The sequence below is a fragment of the Epinephelus fuscoguttatus genome, linkage group LG8 (assembly GCF_011397635.1).
Source record: "Epinephelus fuscoguttatus linkage group LG8, E.fuscoguttatus.final_Chr_v1".
NCBI lineage: Eukaryota > Metazoa > Chordata > Actinopteri > Perciformes > Serranidae > Epinephelus > Epinephelus fuscoguttatus.
Window position 1 is genome coordinate 38285598 of NC_064759.1, and position 23853 is coordinate 38309450.

Here is a 23853-nt window from a genome sequence, read left to right on the forward strand (position 1 = left end):
AATTATCATATAGTAGTAAAATACCGTTTATTATTACTCAAGATGATAAAATTTGAAAACTGAACAAGGTTGAATTCCATCATGGTTTCAGGCTCGTACTGTAATAAAAAACAGTTGAGAGCAGCAAAAATCATGACATGGAAGCACAGATTTTCTTTTTCAGAATTCATAGTGATTTACACTCCCTGCGACTAATGGCAGTGTTTTGCTTTTAATGGATTCTCCAAGGGCTTCCCGTAATTGAGAAACACATTCATTGCATTAATTTTTGATCCCAACACCAAACACGAGATTATTCAGCTCCAGTTGGAGTGAGAACAAATAATGAAGTTCGAATGTGACAGAGACAAAATGGAGAGGGACAAAGAGTCAGGAAAAAAGAGACAGAGCACGCAAGAAAGAGAACAAAGAGTCAAAGATGGCTAATGAGAAAATCATTACCTCAGTAGCAATCACCACTACTGTCAACTAATCAAAGAGCTCAAACAAAACCTGACAATTCATGGTAAATGCTATAGACAATTTCTGTGAGAGCAAATTCTTTCACGACAATAAAATCACACACACACACAAAGCAGTTATGCAGAGAGACAGTCCTCCATAATCAAAGCCTACCACAGGCTCTTTGTGTTGAGTGCAGCACTTTTGCCACAGATTCAGATTAGCCAGTCAGGTTTCAGTATCTATTTTCATTAGAGACGGAGGCAGACACACAGAAAGAGAAGGGCAAATGTTTCAGCCAGAACAACTCACACAGGAGCAGAGATTTCCTTCCTTGGTCAGAGATTTTGAGGCAAAATAGCACTTTCTCCTGAAATAAAACTCCTTGAACACGTCTTCTATTCACAATTTTATGACAAGTGACCTCTTGTGGCTCTGTGACTATAAGCAAAGGCAGAAGTAGTATGACTTTGATATAGTTCAACAAAACTTGTTAGAGAAAAGGTTGGGGTGGATAGAAGGCTGTCCAAAGACATTTATGACACCAGAAATGCAGTTCGTATCTCATCTCCTTCGAACAGTCATCAAATTTGAAGTCATTATTTAGTCTATCGGAAGTATTGGTCCCTTACAATAACTGAAAAAACTGGAGCTGGGACGTGATAAAATTAGCTTATCCTAAAAACTGGAGGCAGGGGGAAAATGCTGTTCTGGCTCTCTCCAACCATACACCTACCAACAACTCTAAAGCTCACTGATGAACACATTGTATCTCAATCCATGCACACTAACAGAAAAGTAAAAATGATAATTTGTTGTTTTAAGCAACGTGCTCTAACAGAAATATGTAAAATGACCAAGACCTCTGAACACCCCATTACGTGGTTATAGTAAGTATTATGTTGAAATTACGTGTTGGTGGCACAGATGGGTTTAGGCACCAAAACTACTCAGTAAGGTTATTAAAAAGGCTGTGTTTTCAGTCAAAATAACTACCTTTTGCTATATATCATTATAAGTCATGGAAAACCAGTGCTTGGTCAGTGACTTCCTGCGTCAGACAATGAAGAAAAAAGCCATCCTTCATCCATTCCTCCATGATCCTTTCACATCAGCATGATACGCAGCCAGTTGCCGTTAGTGTTAAATGGTGCCTGGCAGGGTCATGGGGAAAGATGGTGAGACAACAAGGAAAGTTAAGGCGATGGAAGTCCAAGTTAAGGCGGGTGGGAGGGGTGGTGTATGGGTCCAACAACTAATGACTTTCACCCAGGAGGTGTTCCCTTCCTGTAAGACTGTAAAGCCAAACCCTGTTCTTTTTTCCCTAAACCCAACCACGCGCTTGTGTTGCCTAAACCCAACCCCTTTCATGTGTTGGCGAAAGATAACCATGTGCATTCGTTGTTGCAGGAGAAAAACATCAATTTGCAGTGTTGTACTGATGTAGTATGTTTGTTTCGAAAGAGACTGTATGCAAACTGTTCACTTCCTGTGAAAACTGAAGTGTATTTTGAAAACAGGCAATGCATGTAAGAGGCTGAAATTGGCTAGACATCACAGAATGTCAACAACCAATGCACCCAGGGTACCTTGCACGTCATATCTCAATGTGGAAAGTCCATGACCAAATGTTGATATGTGACAAGGTTGGAGTGAGAATGTGTTGCAAAAAGTGATGTACGTACATCATGTTATTGGAGATAACTACATAAATATGTTGAGTTAAAAGAAGTTAACATTTACTTTTAGTTTCACATGAAACATAAAATATGGTCTCGCAGGTTAAAGTCCTAGGTGTGTTTGTTTGACCCAAAGACTCTCTTGCTCTCTTTACTACCTAGAGCAGTGGTAGGCAACCTGTGGTGTCTGGAGCTGCATGCAGCTCTTTAGCCCTTCACAGTAGCTCCCTGTGGCTTTGACAAAAAAAACTATATTAATATCGGTAACTTTTTAACATTTTAAGTTTAATGTATCTTTGACGCAGGCCTTAAACGATTCTTACATGCTCCTATTGTAAATATGTGTAGCCTATACACAGAATTCTAGAAAAAAAGTTTTAACATTCTGTCAACTAAAATGTGCTTGATATGTCTACAACCAAGCACCTTTTCTCAAAATTTTCCCTTACCTCAGTAGCAATGGTTAGTCTTGAATCTCCCTATAGGCTAGCTAAGAAATGTTGCCTGATGATGGGGGCACTAGAGTAGACAACAGCCCAGTTGCTAGAAGAAATGTTGGCATTGCAGGTTTGTGGAAACCACAAATAGGCCTACATTACATTTGTATGTTTCATACGCATCATATAAGCATTTCTATAGTGACATAGTACACGAACTGACTTCGTCATCACGAGGTGGAGGGGGAGGTGGGTGGCATGTCACCTAGGCGCAACGCCTGCCAAGTTGCAGGCCACTGTTCCAGACCAACAAACAGCAAAACCAGTTGTTTTAGCGACCCGCTGCTGTTCTAGGCACCAAACGTTGGTGTTTATTATTTTGACCCCTGGCTGTTTTTCCAACAGGGACAGTGCCACGCAGAGCGATCGTCCATCACTGCTTTTCCAGCAGGGACTGTGCCCCCAAGACTGGACATTTTAAGCCAAAACATGATCTTTACTGACCATAAACAAGTGGCTTTTGTGCCTAAACCTAACCACATGTGAACCACAGCATTTTGAAATGTAAAGTTTTTTTTGAATCCATACATAATACTGTACAAAGTTAACATATACTTGGTTAGCAGAAACATACAATGCCAACATTTTTTTTCTGGCAATTGGGTTTACAGACAAATGAACTATTTTGTCATTTAGGTTGGAGGGCTTGTTGGCTCAATATTTCATCAAATATATGATGTCACCATGCCAATTTCCCTGCATAATATTGTTTTTATCTCAAGAAATTAAAGCTATGAAAGAAAAGCAGTGAGAGATTGTGCTTCTCCTGCTGCCTGAATGTAGGCTCAGACCTCTCCGTCTGACCAGCCATCTCTATGGTTTAAACAGACACATAGTTTCCTATTCACATGATAAATGATCATCAGTTCAACAGACACGAGTGGCAAACAAGCTCTCAGTCTCCGTCTGCCTCTCTCAGACACAGGGTATGAATACATACACATATACAATCACACTCTGCTGTTCACATACTGTAGCTGTAGGCCATCATTCAGTTTCTTAAACATCATGTTGTTGGACAGGAAGGAGTCTTTTTCCATCTCAGATTCTTTACATTCTTCCTTAACAGCACGGCCCATTTATAGCAAACGGCCCAAGCTAATTCCCATGGCAGTGACTTCTAGAAATGGTCTGTTTCACGTTGTTTCACCACAAAAGTCCCTTCCTGAACAAGAACATAGGCTATATCTTATCCAAATAATCACAAGAGGTTTGACAAACAGCCCTGTTACCAAACATATGTGACGTCCTTGACATCTGAGCTCTCATGTCCCTTTGCCAACAAAAATAAAGATTTCCCAAGGTCCTCTCAAATCTTACAGTGTAGCATTCCTCATTTCCACATCTACACCACACAACCACTCTACAGCTGAGGCTGTGGTATGAGAGCAAACTGCTTCTCTTCTACTTATGGGGAATATGGACCACATGAAATCAGATAGATCTAACAAAAAAAGGACATGAAGGTGACTGAGATGAGACGCAATGAGTTACGGGTGGAACAGCAGCGCCATCACCAGAAGAAAATGTTAGCATTGTACATTTCTGCAAACCACAAATATGTTACATTTGTATGTTTCATACGCATCATAACCACATTTGTGAAGTGGCATGGTATGTGAGCTGTGAGGGATGGTGGATGGCAAAAGATGCAGAATGGCTGCAAAATATGGTGGTGGCTGACATGAAAATGTGAAAACACAGATTGCCTTATCTACAGCCAGTGTTTGGTTGGTCTGTTCCTGGCTCCTGTAGAAACATGGCAGACTCCATGGACAAGGACCCACTCCCTATGTAGATACAAACATATTCTAAGATAACGAAAACACCACTATTCTTATTTTCAGGTGATTATACACTAAAGAAAACTTACTATATTCCATTTCTGCCAAGGTATCCCCTACATCTTACACACTGGACCTTTAAACCCTTTTTTTTTTTTTTTTTTTTTTACCAAATATGGGAAACTCCCCAACTAAAAAACTGGCTGTGCCAATTTCTCACTCGATATTAGCTCATCACATTTCAGTGATGCCAAAGATACACTCAGCTGCCAGTTTAGGTACAGCCTGTTAAAACTAATGCAGTCCAATTCAACAGTCCAGCTATACATCCCACCTTCAGGAGGTAATCAATGTTAACACAATGTTAACACATTGAATTTCTCCTCTGGGTGATTAATAAAGTAAATAAACTTAAACTTAACTTAACTTTTTGTTGAAGCAGTTTTAGAGAGGTGTTGAGTTAACTTTATAATCATTTTGGAGGATGAAGTTTGTGGTGCTTTACTGGGAGGCAATTCAAAGATTTATTGATTAAAGAAAATGGCTAAACACTGCATCAGAGTACTAATGACAAAAAATGGCTATCCAGTCTGATTATCAGTCTGGTACCAATGTGTCTGCCCTCACATCTCACTTGAACACAGTTGTGGATCTCAGCAGGTCTGTCACATAGAATAAAAGAATCTACCAACCAACCACAGCGGAAACATGTCTGCCACATCAACACAAAGCATCCTGGTGTCTTATCACTTATTCAGTAAGCAATGCCACTGCCTCTTGAAGACAATATACTGGAAAGATTCCAAAAGCTTCGAAACCATGTGGCTGCTTGACAACAAGGACACAGCTTCTGGTAGCCATCTGCAGTGGGTGCACTCGCTGTTACTTTAACTCAAAAGAGCAGCCAAGCACGATTCCCTTGTCAATACAAACATAACATCCCAGCATCCTTTGGACCTATTGACTGCCTCATCAACCAGCCACCTACAACAGCAACCTGAGACAGAATGCAGGAGGAATCAATATGTTATACAGGGCTGCAAAATAAACACCATCACAGTGTTCCTGGGACAATCAAAGTAATCTACAGGATGAATTAAAAACTGTTTTGGGATTAGATGAAATTGTGGCAACAGTGGTGCTTTAAGCATCCAGGGTTGGTCAATACAGCAATATTTACTGACAGGCAATATAAATTTATCGACCGTTTTGCCACACTACTTATACTGAGGTAACTGTCCCTTTAATATCTCTGGTTGGTTTATACCGTGTTGCAAAATGTTGCAAATAAAAGAGCAGGACTGCTTTAAAACATACTCTCTATACTGTATACTCTATATATCATAAAACTGCCCTCGGATTGGGAAGACACTCTAGAGCTGCTGCAGCAGCCAAGCATGCAACAACTTTGCTAAGTCCATAAACACTATTGGGGCTGCACGGTTAAAGGATAACTTCGGTATTTTTCAACCTGGGCCCTATTTCCCCATGTGTGTGTGTGCGTATGATTCATGGGTACAACTCGTTCTAAAATTGGTTCAGTATTGAGGGAGGCGGATGCAGCCGGCAGCCGCGAAACGAGCTCAAACGGTAAAGGGGGCAAATACGTCCCGTATAAGTTTGTGCATTAAAAGTACTTTTTTTCGCCACTGACCGGTTCAGATCGCCAGTGTTATCTGTTTTCTTCCGGCAACAAGCAAAGCTCTCACGAAATGACGTCACAGCCCAGAGCAAGTGAAGGGTAAGAGAAACGTTTAGTATGCTATTTACAGAGATAACACTGGCGATCTGAACCGGTCAGTGGCGCAAACTTATACGGGACGCATTTGCCCCTGTTACCGTTTTAGCTTGTTTCGTGGCTCCTGGCTGCATCCGCCTCCCTCAATACTGAACCAATTTTAGAACGAGTTGTACCCATGAATCATATGCACACATACACATGGGGAAATAGGGCCCAAGTTGAAAAATACCGAAGTTGTCCTTTAACTGAAATATTACTGAAATTGCCATATGGTCAAATCCAAATCACAGGAGCTGCAACATTTTGATAAAGGTAAAATGTGTCACGAAATACCATAACAAATGAAGCAATGTGGTGCTACAGAGATGCCCCTGCCTACAAATCATATTCCAGATGTAAGGGAACATACTTGTTTGGTACAGACCCCAGCAAAAATCATCATAATCCTTCTTTTTTTTTTCCTGCAAAAATGAAATGCAAATATTCCCACTAAAATTGCAACTCACGTCATAATCGCAATATCTGTCAAAATAATTGCAATATAATTATTTTTTGGCATATCGTGTAGTCCAGAACACCATTCACACTGGAGCCATGTCCGTTATTGTTGTCTGTACTGTGCTTGTTGTGTTGTTTATTACATGTGATTTACTATGATGTGTTTTTACCAACCTGTGAAGCTGATCTGTGGACACGAAAGATTATTATTATTTATGATGATGCAAGATTTTGATATGATTTTTGCAGAAGTGTGATGAAGCATATTGACTTGCTAGGTTTGCGGCAAAAGACAAAAACAGACATCATTATGTGGTCATTTTATCCATAAACAGTTTTTTAATAAATTTTCCACATTTTATTGCCCACTCCTAAAAGCATCGTTAATAATGTCTTGATTCCAAATGGGGATTCACACTTTAAAGCAACAGTAAAATGATACTGAAATTGAGGAGCACATTTCTTAAATAAGACAAGAGACATTTACTTTCCTGGCTACATTACAGCTGCAAATGCAAGTCCATACCTGCTTCACAGACCTTAAAGATGCACTAATCAATCTTTTTATATTAACAATGCTTCAAATGACTGTAAAATGTAAAATGTGCCACACATAGGGACAAAACCTTCAGCTTGAAGGAGCATTTTAGTGTCTTTCAGCTCATTATTTTCAAGCCTCAACTTTACTGATTTGGTTCAGTTGCTTTGATAAACCCACTGTACACTACATGCCCAGCACCAAACAGCAGATAGACACAGTTCACTAGTGAACATAGAGGAGCATTCAGCAGCAAAGGAGACAGATATTCTTCCAGGAGTTGATAGAGACCAAACTAGAGCAAAAAGGAGAGTGAATACTGAATATACATTCATAAAGTGGACACAACATGTTTCTAAATGAATGATAATGCATCTGCTGGGTACAAAAACGGTTCACTAACACTTTAGCCATATCACTTTTATAAGGCCAATATGGTAAACATGTGCCTGATGTTTTGGCTTCAACCACTGGCCAAACAAAAAGGATTACTGCAGCTTCTAGTCACAGTTCAGCCCAGTCAATAGAAGAAAATGCTGGCATTGTACATGTCTGCAAACCACTGACATGTTGCATTTTACATATATCAACATTTCTAAAGTGACATAGTTAATGAACTGACATTGTCATTGGGAGGTGGAGAGGATGATGGATGGAAAGACACCTGCCAAGCTGCAGGTCAGTGTTTGTGACCAGCACACAACATAATTTGTTGTTTTTAGGGCGTGATCTCTACATTTCCAGTGGCTTTTAAGCCACCAGAGGTGGGCATTTTTAGCAACCCGTCGCTGTGTTTCCACCGGGGACAGTGCCACGAAAAGCAGTTGTTTTTTTACCGAGCCATCACTGCATTTACTAGTGGGATAGTGCAACAAAAAGCATGTATTTCAAGCCAAAACACGATCTTTTCCTATCCATCTGAAAACTGCAGTTCCTCAAAAGGCCACTTGAGGCTGGCTCCAGAAGCAAGTCAATCTCTACAGAGTCTCTTTTGAAAATATCTAACTTTACAGCTGAAATAAACATGTTTACAGCCTAGTACAAAACATGGTTTAGGTCTCTATAGTTAATTCAATATTCATGACAACAATATGTGAATTTTTATATAACTCACCCGTTATACACATTTTATTAAGGCTCAAAGTTACACATAATTAAAGGCGAGGCCACATGAGGGGCAGGCCGTCACCCCTCGCTCCTCCACCCTCTTGTCCAAATATGGTCACTTCTGACTCCAAAAAACCTATATGGCAATGGCTAAAATACCAAACTCAAGGCTCCAAAACAGGATTCTACAAACCAGTGGGTGACGTCACGGACCTAGCTATGTCCATTACTTATACAGTCTATGGCCTAAACCTAACCACAAATTAATCACATTGAGTTGGTTGTAAAATGTTGTAAAATACATATTGCTTTCACAATTTTTAGCAACATTTCTGTCCATTTGCCATCACAAGTACTGGTGTGACCATACAGCAAACAGGCACAAATGCTACCATACTCATTAGCATCCAAAAAAAAAGCTTTGCAGCATCCACAGTAAATCAACCCCTTAAAATGATATTGAGGATGCTGGGAGTTAAACAGTCTCCCACTTTAAACACATGAATGCAGTGTTTTTTTTGGTGTTTTTTTTTTTAATACTAAACTGTTTTTTTAATATGCCATGCACCTGGCACATTTACACACCACATTTCACCATTTAACTTGAATTTTTCCACTGAGCCCGGATCAGGGGAGTGAGAGTGTTTTTAGGAATTTTAGGCACATGGCTGCATCATTATGCATAATGGCCTGCTCAAAAAGAATGACAGTGGCCATAAATGTGCACAAACCTCAGCTATCAAACTGTAAACATTTTTAACCGTCCTTAGTCATTAGCTCACTATGTGTGGACTAACCACTCTCTGCTCTTTGACCACACTTTTTAACAATGCATTTCCATAGAGACACATCATTTACAAGTATGAAAAATGAGGATTTTGCATTTCAGTCAGTTTCAAGGCAGTTGTGGGATGGCTGTGAAATAAGTCTGGTGCCCTGGGTATACTCATACAGAGTGAATCTGGTTGGTGCATTTGGTGGTGTCTCATTGGCGAGCCAGGGAAGCCCTGTGATGGCGACTGACCCTGAGGGACGTCTCTGAGATGAGAGGGAAAACCACCATGCTTCACACATGAATATATTACACACCATATGCACTGAGTAACAGCAGGATCCACATCCAAAAAAAATCAACTGCAATGCAGTCCTGACAACATCTGGCCAACAAGACCTTGATGAATAATTTTAGTGAAAAATACAGCGTACAACACTTTGGTATAGCCCTGAAACTGGGCCAGTGATGTCACAAGCTCCCTAAAATTCACTTGTTTTCATCCTACCTCATCAAAGCCGCTGTCCTCTTTCTTGAAAGCTGCAAAAAGAAGAAAGGAAGAGAGAATCAGACAGTGCCTGTATTGACATCTTCTGAAGAATGAACAAAATAAAAAGTCGAATCGTAGAGACGCTGCACAGCACAGAACCCTGTCACTGACATTCATTCTGCAGTTATTAAAGCAGTGCAGGTCTGAGTTTGGATTGAGCTGATGAGGAGTTCACTAGGCCTGGTGACACCTCAGTTTTGTCATGGAGTTTCACCGCAGGAGGGTGGAGAGCAAGATTAGCAGGGATGGAAATTTCTGAAAATTACTGACATATTCTACACAAGCAACAATGGATACAACTAACAATTATTTTCATTATCAACTAGTCGTCCAATAATTTTCACAATTAATCTATTCTATAAGTGCTCATCACAATTTCCCAGAACCCAAAGTAACATCTTTAAGTTCCTTCTTTTGTCCAACCACCAGTCCAAAACCAAAAAGACTCTTCATTTACTCTCATAAATTACGAAAAAAGCATCAAATTCTTACATTCAAGGAGCTGGAAGCAGCAAATGTTTTACTTTTTTGCTTGAAAAATGACTGAAACACTTAATGGATCATCAAAATCATGGAAATTTATTTACTTTTAACCAACTTATTAACTGATTGACTTTCATAGTAGCACTACAAGCATTTGTATTTCAAAACAGTAGTAGGAACTAGGACATTTACAATATTTGTTAAGAGAGCTTATTTCATCATATTTTATCATTACCACCAACGATTGTGTCTTCTTACCAAGCATACCAGCAAGTGGCATTAACAACATAACATCATGGGCTCTAGTTTCACAGACCGGGCGAGGCAGGGGCGCAGCGCACCTGCGTTTCGCCAACTGGGTGTGGCCAGGCAGATTTTGCAAGTTTGGCACACCGTGCGCCTGGCGCAGCTACTCCTCTTTCCCACCTCCATCCCTCCTATCTGTGCAAGTCGGAAAGAGGGAGGAGAGAAGGCGTGGAGTGGGTTTTACACACATCACACCAATCAAATGAGCCCCTCTCCTCGCCCTTAAATGCGCTGCGCGAAGGTGTAATGAGAGTTTACTCAATTCGCCATGGCAGAAGAGAGCAGCAGCGTCAGACGGCCAAACTTCTCCCAGGAGGAAACTGATGTTTTGGTCCGAGAGGTCTAAGCTCGCAGTGTCCAAATATACGGAACTGCGAGCAGACCTCCACGGGCTGATGATGCAAAGGTAGCCTGAGAGGAGGTCACCACAATTGTAAATCAATGTTGCATTTCTCTCGTGCGCATGCTCTCTCTCTCGCAGTCTCACTCTGTTTCTTTTCTTTTGACTTTTCTAAGATGACAGATCCTGAATATATACTCCCTATCTGATGCTGTGGCTGTTTGTGGTTGGCTGAGAGGCGAACTCATTAGTTTGCAACTGTGTTAATCAAATCAGGTTGGGTTTCCATTAAGCGTACCAAAAGTGCCAGACGGTGCCAATCCCCTTTGATCTGACATCAGATGTGACGGGACAGTCGATATAGAGATACATTTATGTGCTGATTGCAGATAGTTGCATTGAATAGTGGTTTTTGTGGGTATTTATTGCATAGTTAATGTGCCTGATATTCTAGAAACCTGCCTGTGAGGTTTTGGTGACGTGTGCGCACTGTCCGCCGGTCAGCCAAACTTCAGCTTATACCGGCTGCGCTCTGCCTGCGCTGACAGTAGAGCTGGTTTCAGCTGGCGAGCTTTTAGCGCACCTTCGGCGAAGCCTTTTGGCACAAAACTGTCACTGTGCCAAGCTGGATCTGTCAACACCTCCCCCCACAGCGGAGCCCTTGGACTTAACTCAGTTAGATGCAAAAGTCCAAGGGCCCAGCTGTTGATTCAACGTGCTCAATTGGCTGAAAAGCCAGGCACAAGGGCTGACTAATTTCAATGACAACGGACACACCGCAAAAGTCCAGCTGAGTGAAGGTTCTCAGCCCACTGCAGTGAATGACTGTGTCTGCAACAAAACAATCCATCAGTATTTCTGGGAATCAACCAAGATATCCAACTTGGTGTGGGCTCTTCGGCCATTATTATTAATCCAGCCATGAAATCTGATCCATTTTCATCACAAATGTCGCCCGGCTAGCTCAGTCGGTAGAGCATGAGACTCTTAATCTCAGGGTCATGGGTTCGAGCCCCACGTTGGGCAAATGAGCTTTAGCCCGAGATTTAACCTGACACCAATGGGTTATTGGAAGTGCTATACCGACAACTTTCAAAAGAGGCCATCAGTCCTCAAATCACTTTCGCACAGATGTGTTGGACACTTTTCTGCAATGTGTTGCTGCTTTGAAAGCTGAAACTTCTCTAAACATGTACCAATTGAACTCCTGACTGAATTTAGAGTTTCATTTGTGAGGATGACCTGTTGCTCAAAGGGCTCTGATGCATCATGCCGAAAGCTGACCATCAGCTGCTGTCAGCGAGTGGGTGTTTCTCAAAGTCAAGGGAGGATCCTCTAAACATGTAACCACTGAAGTTCTAACTGAATTCAGAGTTTCATTTGTGAGGATGGCCCATTGGTCTAAGGGCCCTAACACACCAGGTCCAGAGTCAACACTGTCACTGAGTGTCTTGGCCCTAGCTTTTTGGTGTGTCCATGGTCATTGACACTAGTCAGCCTTTGTCCTCGGCTTTTCAGCCAATTGAGCACGTTGAATCAACAGCGGAGCCCTTGGACTTAACTCAGTTAGATGCAAAACTCCGAGGGCCCAGCTGTTGATTCAACGTGCTAAAATTGGCCGAAAAGCCAGGCACAAGGGCTGACTAGTTTCAATGACAACGGACACACCGCAAAAGTCCAGCTGAGTGAAGGTTCTCAGCCCACTGCAGTTAATGACTGTGTCTGCAATAAAACAATCCATCAGTATTTCTGGGAATCAACCAAGATATCCAACTTGGTGTGGGCTCTTCGGCCATTATTATTAATCCAGCCATGAAATCTGATCCATTTTTGTCACAAATGTCGCCCGGCTAGCTCAGTCGGTAGAGCATGAGACTCTTAATCTCAGGGTCGTGGGTTTGAGCCCCACGATGGGCGAATCAGCTTTAGCCCAAGATTTAACCTGACACCAATGGGTTATTGGAAGTGCTATACCGACAACTTTCAGAAGAGGTCATCACTCCTCAAATCACTTTCCCACAGATATGTTGGACACATTACTGCAATGTGTTGCTGCTTTGAAAGCTGGAACTTCTCTAAACATGTACCCATTGAACTCCTGACTGAATTTAGAGTTTCATTTGTGAGGATGCCCTGTTGCTCAAAGGGCCCTGTCGCACCATGCCGAAAGCTGACCATCAGCCGCTGTCAGTGAGTGGGTGTTTCTCAAAGTCAAGGGAGGATCCTCTAAACATGTAACCATTGAAGTCCTAACTGAATTCAGAGTTTCATTTGTGAGGATGGCCCATTGGTCTAAGGGCCCTAACACACCAGGTCCAGAGTCAACCGTCGGCCACTGTCACTGAGTGTCTGTGGCCCTAGCTTTTTGGTGTGTCCATGGTCATTGACACTAGTCAGCCTTTGTCCTCGGCTTTTCAGCCAATTGAGCACGTTGAATCAACAGCGGAGCCCTTGGACTTAACTCAGTTAGATGCAAAACTCCAAGGGCCCAGCTGTTGATTCAACGTGCTAAAATTGGCCGAAAAGCCAGGCACAAGGGCTGACTAGTTTCAATGACAACGGACACACCGCAAAAGTCCAGCTGAGTGAAGGTTCTCAGCCCATTGTAGTGTCTGCAACAAAACAATCCATCAATATTTCTGGGAATCAACCAAAATATCCAACTTGGTTTGGGCTCTTCGGCCATTATTATTAATCCAGCCATGAAATCTGATCCATTTTTGTCACAAATGTCGCCCGGCTAGCTCAGTCGGTAGAGCATGAGACTCTTAATCTCAGGGTCGTGGGTTCGAGCCCCACGTTGGGCGAATCAGCTTTAGCCCGAGATTTAACCTGACACCAATGGGTTATTGGAAGTGCTATACCGACAACTTTCAAAAGAGGTCATCACTCCTCAAATCACTTTCCCACAGATATGTTGGACACATTACTGCAATGTGTTGCTGCTTTGAAAGCTGGAACTTCTCTAAACATGGAGCACCTGACTGAATTTAGAGTTTCATTTGTGAGGATGACCTGTTGCTCAAAGGGCTCTGATGCATCATGCCGAAAGCTGACCATCAGCCGCTGTCAGTGAGTGGGTGTTTCTCAAAGTCAAGGGAGGATCCTCTAAACATGTAACCACTGAAGTTCTAACTGAATTCAGAGTTTCATTTGTGAGGATGGCCCATTGGTCTAAGGGCCTTAACACACCAGGTCCAGAGTCAACACTGTCACTGAGTGTCTGTGGCCCTAGCTTTTTGGTGTGTCCATGGTCATTGACACCAGTCAGCCTTTGTCCTCGGCTTTTCAGCCAATTGAGCACGTTGAATCAACAGCAGAGCCCTTGGACTTAACTCAGTTAGATGCAAAACTCCAAGGGCCCAGCTGTTGATTCAACGTGCTCAATTGGCTGAAAAGCCAGGCACAAGGGCTGACTAATTTCAATGACAACGGACACACCGCAAAAGTCCAGCTGAGTGAAGGTTCTCAGCCCATTGCAGTGTCTGCAACAAAACAATCCATCAGTATTTCTGGGAATCAACCAAGATATCCAACTTGGTTTGGGCTCTTCGGCCATTATTATTAATCCAGCCATGAAATCTGATCCATTTTTGTCACAAATGTCGCCCGGCTAGCTCAGTCGGTAGAGCATGAAACTCTTAATTTCAGGGTTGTGTGTTCGAGCCCCACGTTGGGCGAATCAGCTTTAGCCCGAGATTTAACCTGACACCAATGGGTTATTGGAAGTGCTATACCGACAACTTTCAGAAGAGGTCATCACTCCTCAAATCACTTTCCCACAGATATGTTGGACACATTACTGCAATGTGTTGCTGCTTTGAAAGCTGGAACTTCTCTAAACATGTACCCATTGAACTCCTGAACTCCTGACTGAATTTAGAGTTTCATTTGTGAGGATGACCTGTTGCTCAAAGGGCCCTGTCGCACCATGCCGAAAGCTGACCATCTGCCGCTGTCAGTGAGTGGGTGTTTCTCAAAGTCAAAGGAGGATCCTCTAAACATGTAACCATTGAAGTCCTAACTGAATTCAGAGTTTCATTTGTGAGGATGGCCCATTGGTCTAAGGGCCCTAACACACCAGGTCCAGAGTCAACCGTCGGCCACTGTCACTTAGTGTCTGTGGCCCTAGCTTTTTGGTGTGTCCATGGTCATTGACACTAGTCAGCCTTTGTCCTCGGCTTTTCAGCCAATTGAGCACGTTGAATCAACAGCGGAGCCCTTGGACTTAACTCAGTTAGATGCAAAACTCCGAGGGCCCAGCTGTTGATTCAACGCGTCTCAATTGGCAGCCAGGCACAAGGCTGACTAGTTTCAATGACAATGGACACACCGCAAAAAGTCCAGCTGAGTGAAGGTTCTCAGCCCATTGTAGTGTCTGCAACAAAACAATCCATCAATATTTCTGGGAATCAACCAAAATATCCAACTTGGTTTGGGCTCTTCGGCCATTATTATTAATCCAGCCATGAAATCTGATCCATTTTTGTCACAAATGTCGCCCGGCTAGCTCAGTCGGTAGAGCATGAGACTCTTAATCTCAGGGTCATGGGTTCGAGCCCCACGTTGGGCGAATCAGCTTTAGCCTGAGATTTAACCTGACACCAATGGGTTATTGGAAGTGCTATACCGACAACTTTCAAAAGAGGTCATTAGTCCTTAAATCACTTTCCCACAGATGTGTTGGACACATTACTGCAATGTGTTGCTGCTTTGAAAGCTGGAACTTCTCTAAACATGTACCCACTGAACTCCTGACTGAATTTAGAGTTTCATTTGTGAGGATGATCTGTTGCTCAAAGGGCCCTGATGCACCAAAGCTGACCACCTGCCGCTGTCAGTGAGTGGGTGTTTCTCAAAGTCAAGGGAGGATCCTCTAAACATGTAACCATTGAAGTCCTAACTGAATTCAGAGTTTCATTTGTGAGGATGGCCCATTGGTCTAAGGGCCCTAACACACCAGGCCCAGAGTCAACACTGTCACTGAGTGTCTGTGGCCCTAGCTTTTTGGTGACATTGACACTTGTCAGCCTTTGTCCTCGGCTTTTCAGCCAGTTGAGCACGTTGAATCAACAGCGGAACCCTTGGACTTAACTCAGTTAGATGCAAGTCCAAGGGCCCAGCTGACTGTGTCTGCAATAAAACAATCCATCAGTATTTCTGGGAATCAACCAAGATATCCAACTTGGTTTGGGCTCTTCGGCCATTATTATTAATCCAGCCATGAAATCTGATCCATTTTTGTCACAAATGTCGCCCGGCTAGCTCAGTCGGTAGAGCATGAGACTCTTAATCTCAGTGTCGTGGGTTCGAGCCCCACGTTGGGCGAATGAGCATTAGCCTGAGATTTAACCTGATACTAATGGGATAACCAAGATATCCAACTTGGTTTGGGCTCTTAAGCAATTATTATTAATCCAGCCACAAAACCTGATCCATTTAGCCCAGCTAGCTCAGTCTGTAGAGCATTAGACTCTTAACTCCAGGTCATGCCTTCAAGCCTCATGATGGGTAAAGGTAGTTTAGGCTAAGATTGACTGGACATAATCATGCAATGCCATATGTGGAATGAAGCAACCTAAGACCAAGGGCCCTAGTTTCTCAGACCGGGCAAGGCAGGGGCGCAGCGCACCTGCGCTTGGCCAACTGGCTATTGCCAGGTGGATTTTGCCAGTTTAGCACACCATGCGCGCTGGCGCAGCTACTTCTCTTTCCCACCTCCATCCCTCCTACCTGCGCAAGTCAGAAAGAGGGAGGAGAGAAGGCGTGGAGTGGGGTTTACACAGCCCATTCACATCACACCAATCAAACGAGCCCCTCTCCTCGCACTTAAATGCACCGCGTGAATGTGTAATGAGAGTTTACTCAATTCGCCATGGCAGAAGAGAGCGGCAGCGTCAGACAGCCAAACTTCTCCCAGGAGGAAACTGATGTTTTGGTCCAGGAGGTCCAAGCTCGCAGTGTCCGAATATACGGAACTGTGAGCAGACCTCCACTGGCTGATGATGCAAAGGTAGCCTGGGAGGAGGTCACCACAATTGTAAATCAATGTTGCATTTCTCTCATGCGCGCCCTCTCTCTCTCTTTCTCTCGTGCAGTTTCACTCTGTGTCTTTTCTTTTGACTTTTCTAAGATGACAGATGCTGAATATATACTCCCTATCTGATGCTGTGGCTGTTTGTGGTTGGCTGAGAGGGATGTGAACTCATTAGTTTGCAGCCGTGTTAATCAAATCAGGTTGGGTTTCCATTACGTGTGCCAAACATGCCAAACGGTGCCAATCCCCTTTGATCTGACATCAGATGTGACGGGACAGTCGATATAGAGATACATTTATGTGCTGATTGCAGATAGTTGCATTGAATAGTGGTTTTTTGGGGGGGTATTTATTGCATTGTTAATGTGCCTGATATTCTGGAAAACTGCCTGTGAGGTTTTGGTGACATGTGCGCACTGTCCACCGGTCAGCCAAACTTCGGCTTACACCGCTCCACCTGTGCTGACAGTAGACCTGGTTTCAGCTGGCGAGCTTTTAGCGCACTTTCGGAAAAGGCTCCTGGCACAAAACTGTCACTGCGCCAAGCTGGATCTGTCGACACCTCCCCCTGCTGCGCCGCCACACCCATCTCAGCGCACCTCGGTCTGCCAAACTACCAAACTCAGCACGCCTCGGGTTGCGCTGCTCGAAACTAGCTCTGCACGGGGTTCACCACCCTGTGCCATGCTGGGAAACTAGACCCCAAAGTGTTGAGTGACAGTGGTGTAAAACTGGTCGACAGAAGTTTCTTTTTTCATGTATGTGTCATAACAATTATTTATAAATCCACAGTCCAAGGTATTTGGCTACCCTTTTTGAATGTTGAATAAATATCTCTATATGTGTCTCTAATTTTCATCATGTCATATAATCCTTACATGTCTATTTCATAGCATACTTATCTTTAAAGGGACATTGTGTAGCATTTTAATTTGTTTATTGGCAAAAATCGATGTCTGCATTCATAAATATGCCATCATTGGTGTATTATTACCTCCACCAATAATCTGACTTATTCTCGTAAAAGGAGAATTTTGGATTTGTTTGTACATTGGGTGGGTAAATCATTTGGGGGTTTCCATAACGTTTTGCCATCTTGAAAATACATCCGCCAACACAGCGTTTGTATGCCCCGCCTTCGGCGTTTTTGTTGAGAGCCAGGCCAGCACTGTGTGACTGAGAAGCCGAAGGAGAGGAGCAAGAGGCACTCTGCTAATACCCTGGCACTACTGCAGCAAAGTCCCACTCTTTGAGCATCATGCAGGATAATGCATATGCAGCATCAAGGGAGACGGAATCCTTGTCGCCAAGAAAGCGCAAAAGGGAATAGAAAAGGCAACGTGACTGGCGAATTCAAAAAACAAGGGTAAACATCTGGGTAGCCTTTCCCAGGTGGAAAGAGCTGCTGAAGGAGAAAGGTAATGCAATCACAGGCCAGCGCCACTGTCAGTGGCATAGTGATGCGAGAAGAGGGATGAGGTGTGTGAAGTTGAGCCACTTGTCAGTTGTCAAAAACAAGACGTGATTGGTTTGTTTCGATTTACGCCCGCCCCAACAGTCCTACGCTGTAAACACAGCCAGCATGGTGAGGAGGGGGTTTGTCAACTCGCGTCGCGTGTGTCTGTGTAGGAGCCTGAATGAATACTCCATGAAGTATCGGATGACATGGTTCCATCAGTGTTATCATAGCTTTTTGGTACACAGCAGCGACCACTGTTGCAATACACGTTTGAAACAGTGAGGCGCTAGAGTAAGCTCTCCGTTTGAATGCAATATATGATTTCAGTGTTAGGCTTGTTAGCTTTGTTGTCCTTGTTTTTCACTGTATATCTATTTCTGTCTCTATTGCTATTGGAACTGTGTGTACAATTGAGAGAATCAAAAATCAGTGTCAAACATCTTGTATGTATACACTTCAGAGGCTGATGTTTTTTCAGGGATTCTGTGGGTTGCAGGATTACCTCTGGACTCCCGCTTGCAAATTATCTTTCTTAAGATAACTAAGTCATGACCTGCCCTACTCTGATTGACAAGTACATGTTGCCTAGTTGGGTTTGTTAGGTTTAGGCAAGAGGAGTGAGATTTGATAGGGTTAGGGTAAGAATGTTAGGGTAAGTCTATCACAGGCAGAGTAAGGCAGACTAGGATGGATGACGCTTTTACTATCCTATGAAACACAAATTTGCTCCCCACGGGATGGGAGTCAATTTCACCATTCATCACATGACTGAGACAGGACAGGAAAAAGGTCAAAGGGAGCCGGTGGGTCAGAAATCATAACAATATTAAGATAGCTTGTTAAGATAATATTATCGTGATCATGATGCTTCCTTCTGTTAGCGTCCTCGTGGCAATTCCTGCTGTGGGTTAGCACTGAACTAATGGACTGAGCACTCATTATTTGCCACATGGTTGTAGCAGATAGAATCAGAATAAGGCTTATTATTAAATAGGTTTTCACTTACAAGCAATTAGCCTTGGTGTTTGTCAGTGCATACAATAATTATGCAATTAACATATTAAGAAAGGATAAAACCAGTTTTCTGGTATACTGTGATATGAAATCTTACAGTTAACATACTGTGTACATTTGCTTATTTATGATATTGACAAGAAATGCAATTAAATGGAGAATATCGCTACTATTTAATTTATTTTCAAAGGGGAGACTTTTTACACATACATAAAAAAATGTTTCAAGTTTGTGTTTTAGTAATAAATTGTTTGTTCAACCAAAAATAACCTTCCTAAATAAAATTCCTAAATCATCTTATATCTGGTTAGTGGGGCTTTCTTCACATAAAGGTGTTTTATGATGTCCAGTAACATGACACCAGAGTTGTTTTTCTGAAATAGTCTGGGAACAACTTTCAGACTACATTAATATATAATATGATATAAGTCATGTTTTATTGCAGGCAGAAGAGACTAAGTATCAGAATTTTAAGAAGCTGTCCCGTGATACGACAGTCCTGCAAAAAGCATGTTAAAAGCTTTTCAGTTATCTGCTACATCTGCATTCATAATGGCAATCCAGCATGTCCCTCACATTAATTGCAGGGGACAACAGTGTCGCACTTGGCATCAATACCCTTCATATTTATGAGGAGGAAGGGAATAAACTGTTTGTTTCTGCAGCTTTGATTTCTGAATCACTCATAGCCCAAGAAGCATGTGGAGAGCATTATTAATAGGCAAATGATGATTTTTCAGTTATTAACTCCTCATGATGATTATGTTGTCTAATGAGGAAGGCCGTACAGATGGCGAAAGGACAGAGTGCTCTGGGGGCTGCTTCGTGGTAAAATGACTTCTTTTTTTTTATGTCAGAGTGAGTGTTTGGAAGCATTGTCAGCGCAGCCACTGAGCCGTTAAACTGCTGCTTCCTTCTCCTCAGAGGGTGAGTACACACACGTTCCCCAAAGACTTCCCAGACACTCCAGACAGCATAATCACAGCCGCAAATCCACACTCAATACAATGGATTAGACTGCAGGTAGACAATAAAGCTTCTGCACCGGCTGACATGTAAGATTTAGTGCTCACTGGACAAGAAATGCATTTTACATTGTCAAGTTAAAGGTTTGGAATTAAAATAATCTTTATATTTTTAAATATTAATTAAAAAAAATAGTTTCAGTCTTTTTGGAGAAACGTATTTGTATTCAAAATGATGTCATTTTTTTAGTATTTATCAACGCTTTCCACGTTCACATTTTAACTAGATATTACTGGAGTGGAAGGATTTGAGAAAACAAATTAATTTCATTTTTTTTTAACCAATATTTGAATTTAAATTACAAGTCAGGGTTTAACATTAGTTTTTTTTGTTTTTGTTTTTTTCCAGAAATCTACTTGCCTGCTGTCAGTTTTTATCAGTTTTAGTTTCTATTTATTAGTGGTTATCAAACAGCAGCAAAGACTTAAGTTAACTGACATTTTTAAACACTCACCCACATCCTCTAACACCACTCAGTGGTGCCCAATCGGCGAGATGGCTCGCTCCTCATATTATAGCTACTTCCATCATCAGCGCCGTAAAAAAGGCTGAGTTTAATTATTTTTCACCACTTGCCCACTCGGGTAAGTGAGTTGCCGTACTAGCCTGGCATGTCATTTTACTTGCCCCTGACAACTGTGCAATCCTTACTCTTTACCCACACACATATGGGAATTTTCTGATTGCTGTTTTTTCTCAGCTCAACCCAAGTGCTTGCAGCACGCTGTAGACTACGGGACTGTCAGTACAGATTGCCTGGTGATGTTAGGTTGAATCATGTGGGTATCAGTGGAAGGCTGACTTGAATTTGGAAACATTTACATCTACCTGATGCCTGCACTACGAAGAACTTTATTTAGTTAAAGAACTTCTCTGAATATGTCACATAAAAACAATTATAGTAAAGCCAGACTGATGCCTGGTGAGATCTATCTGACTGAAATGTTGCATTTATAATAACAGGAACCAACTCTTATTTTTTCTTTCTATTTTATTTCCAATTATCATTACACAGATGTCTCATGTTATTCAGAGCTGCTGTGATGGAATCAGCCATGCTCTAAGCTTTGACTGCGGACATAAAATAAATGTTGCACAATTAAAAGGCAGCTAAAAATCATCATTATGTTTAGTGTCCGCTATATAATACATATATAGTTTCCCCACTGTGGTTCTAGCATAATCCTTTGCCCACAGTGTGATTCTCTCAGGCTAAAAAATGTATATATTTGGATCTCATGTCTTCATTGTTCATGAAAGAAGCAGGTCCTGCACTCCATCATTTTACTATAGTTATTAACTAGCAGCACAGAAAATAGCAATATTCCAGAGTGATAAGCAGTCAGTTTTGGCAATCTCAACACAGGTAGCCTGTTTATTTCACCTCCAACACAATGGCGGATAATTTGCAGGTAAAGCATGACATTAGTGTAGATGAAAGACTTCCTGATTGAGCCCTGCAAATATTTGCTATATATTAAACCTCAGGCCTGTTTTTGTGGTCGACATAGTTTTATATAAAGTGTCTACATCTTGTCGTTGAGGTCTTACTGGAACAAAGAAAGTCATCAAAACTAAGCTAGGTTTCTATAATTAAGCAAAATTATGTATCATTGATTACAGCTTATTCAAAACTGTCATTTCATTCATTGATAACAGCAACCACCACACACGTCTACTACAATGTCCGATCATGTTTAATATCAGACTGATGACTGCTAATGATACAGTTAGAAGCTTTGCACTGTAACGGCTTAAGCTAACATTAAAGATAGCTTCTAAGGCTGACAGCAAATCGTGGAGGTTGGGTTTCTGAGATGTTAAGAAACCATGCAGGACAGAGTGTAAATAGCAGACATTCAGAGAAAACATAAACCAGACAGTCAAGAGTTTGTTTGTTGTTGCCTTGTCAACTAGCTACAGCTGTGTACCTAAATTTTGCCAGCATTGCCATAATTGCTAGCAAAAGTCAATGGCCACTGACCAAAATTTTAACCTCCCACAGCTTGTTAAGACACTGTTAATTATATCAAATATTAATTCTAATTAAAGGAATATTTCAACAATTTGGGAATATGCTTTTTCACATTTGTAGGAAGTGAGACAAGAAAATCGACAGGCCTACCAATCTTAAATATGATTTAGGGATGCAGGATAATATTGTCACATCATCAGCATCAGCCAATATTGGCTTCAAAATGAAATATCCGAATCGGCCAACATGCTGATTACATCATTACGTCTTTTGTATCAGCCAATATTGGCTTTAAAATGAACTATTAGAATTGGCCAACATGCTTTTTCTTATTATGCACAATGAATGAATACAGAGAAGAGACTTAATGATAAGTAAAATCAAGTGGGGGAAAAAAGTGGATATATCGATATACTGGTTATCGGTCAAATGACTTGTTATACATATTGGCATATCAGATATCGGCAAAAAATCCAATATCGTGCATCCCTAAAATCAGTGGTACATATCTTCTCATCTAACGCAAAAAAAAATAAATCTAGTATATTTTGATACAAATATAATCATTCATCAGCCCTATATAGTACATATGACAGTATTTCATGTGCAGAGACAATTTCAAGTGAAAATGTATCTTCAGATGGGGATAAAGAAATTTCAAAAGTAAAACCAACCCATGCTGACAGCATGTGCTACAATACAATTATGTGAGGTTTTGCACGTGATATGAATAAAAAGATGTTTTGAAAACTTTTCAGGAAAACATCAAATGAAGATCCCTCATTTGTGCTAAAGAAGCGCTCAGTGAAGAATGTCACAACATTTAGATTTTGATGCCGGTGAGATGCTGTCAGAACACTCTTTCTCACAGCAAATTATCTTTATACTATATTTATTGTCAGAGAGCATACAAAAAATAATAGAATCACTTTCTGAAGGAAATGATGAGGAGACATATAGCACTAGAGAGGGAAAAGAAGACTGTTTTGTCCAAACTCACTGCAGAAAATAGAAAAAAAAATCCTGCCACTTTAAAACTCATAACACCTCATTACTGCTCCTACAGCTTTTCATACTGAAAGAATTTGTCTTTTGATCAAAGTTGTGAGGAAAACATTAAGAAGCAAAACCTCTCATACAGAGAGGGTGTTCTTATTGGTAAATTAACATCAGAGATGTGCTGATGAATCCACCTAAAGTCACTTTGCCCAGTGTTGTATCTGCAGAATAGAGGTAATTTTCTACTGAGCACCAAGGCTCTACTCCAGCAACGCCTTACTTCATACTCTCATAGGTAAACTACATCCACGCTAATTCTAAAAACACCTTTCACGGTTGGAAACAACCCACATCCACACCTTTCAAGTTGTTTTTGCAATGATCTTCATACAACTATAAGAATAATAGCAAAATATCAAAAACTCTTCACCCTGTTTCAGCCACCAAATAACTAATCTCTCAAGACAGATTCAGCAATTTACACTGTAGAATCTGTCGGCAGCTCGGTGTGAAAGACAAGTCCGGGGGGGTGGGGGTTTGAGGTTGAACGATGCTGCGCTTTAGCCAATCACAATGGAGCGGAGACGTGCAGGTCTCCCCAGGAAAT

At 41.7% G+C, this 23853-nt stretch overlaps 1 protein-coding gene and 6 non-coding genes across 7 annotated transcripts in view; 6 read left to right on the plus strand and 1 right to left on the minus strand.

The window, feature by feature from the left end:
• Positions 1 to 23853, minus strand: part of cdk14 (cyclin-dependent kinase 14) — a 278138-nt gene that overhangs the window by 246839 nt on the left and 7446 nt on the right. The window contains exon 2 of the mRNA XM_049584038.1: positions 9566 to 9597. Coding sequence (XP_049439995.1) covers positions 9566 to 9597 — 32 coding nt within the window. The remainder of the gene's footprint in view (positions 1 to 9565; positions 9598 to 23853) is intronic.
• trnak-cuu (transfer RNA lysine (anticodon CUU)) lies at positions 11690 to 11762 on the plus strand. Its single transcript has one exon. It is a non-coding gene; the product is annotated as a tRNA-Lys (tRNA).
• On the plus strand, positions 12581 to 12653 carry trnak-cuu (transfer RNA lysine (anticodon CUU)). Its single transcript has one exon. It is a non-coding gene; the product is annotated as a tRNA-Lys (tRNA).
• On the plus strand, positions 13471 to 13543 carry trnak-cuu (transfer RNA lysine (anticodon CUU)). Its single transcript has one exon. It is a non-coding gene; the product is annotated as a tRNA-Lys (tRNA).
• trnak-cuu (transfer RNA lysine (anticodon CUU)) lies at positions 14344 to 14416 on the plus strand. The gene has a single exon. It is a non-coding gene; the product is annotated as a tRNA-Lys (tRNA).
• On the plus strand, positions 15237 to 15309 carry trnak-cuu (transfer RNA lysine (anticodon CUU)). The gene has a single exon. It is a non-coding gene; the product is annotated as a tRNA-Lys (tRNA).
• trnak-cuu (transfer RNA lysine (anticodon CUU)) lies at positions 15992 to 16064 on the plus strand. Its single transcript has one exon. It is a non-coding gene; the product is annotated as a tRNA-Lys (tRNA).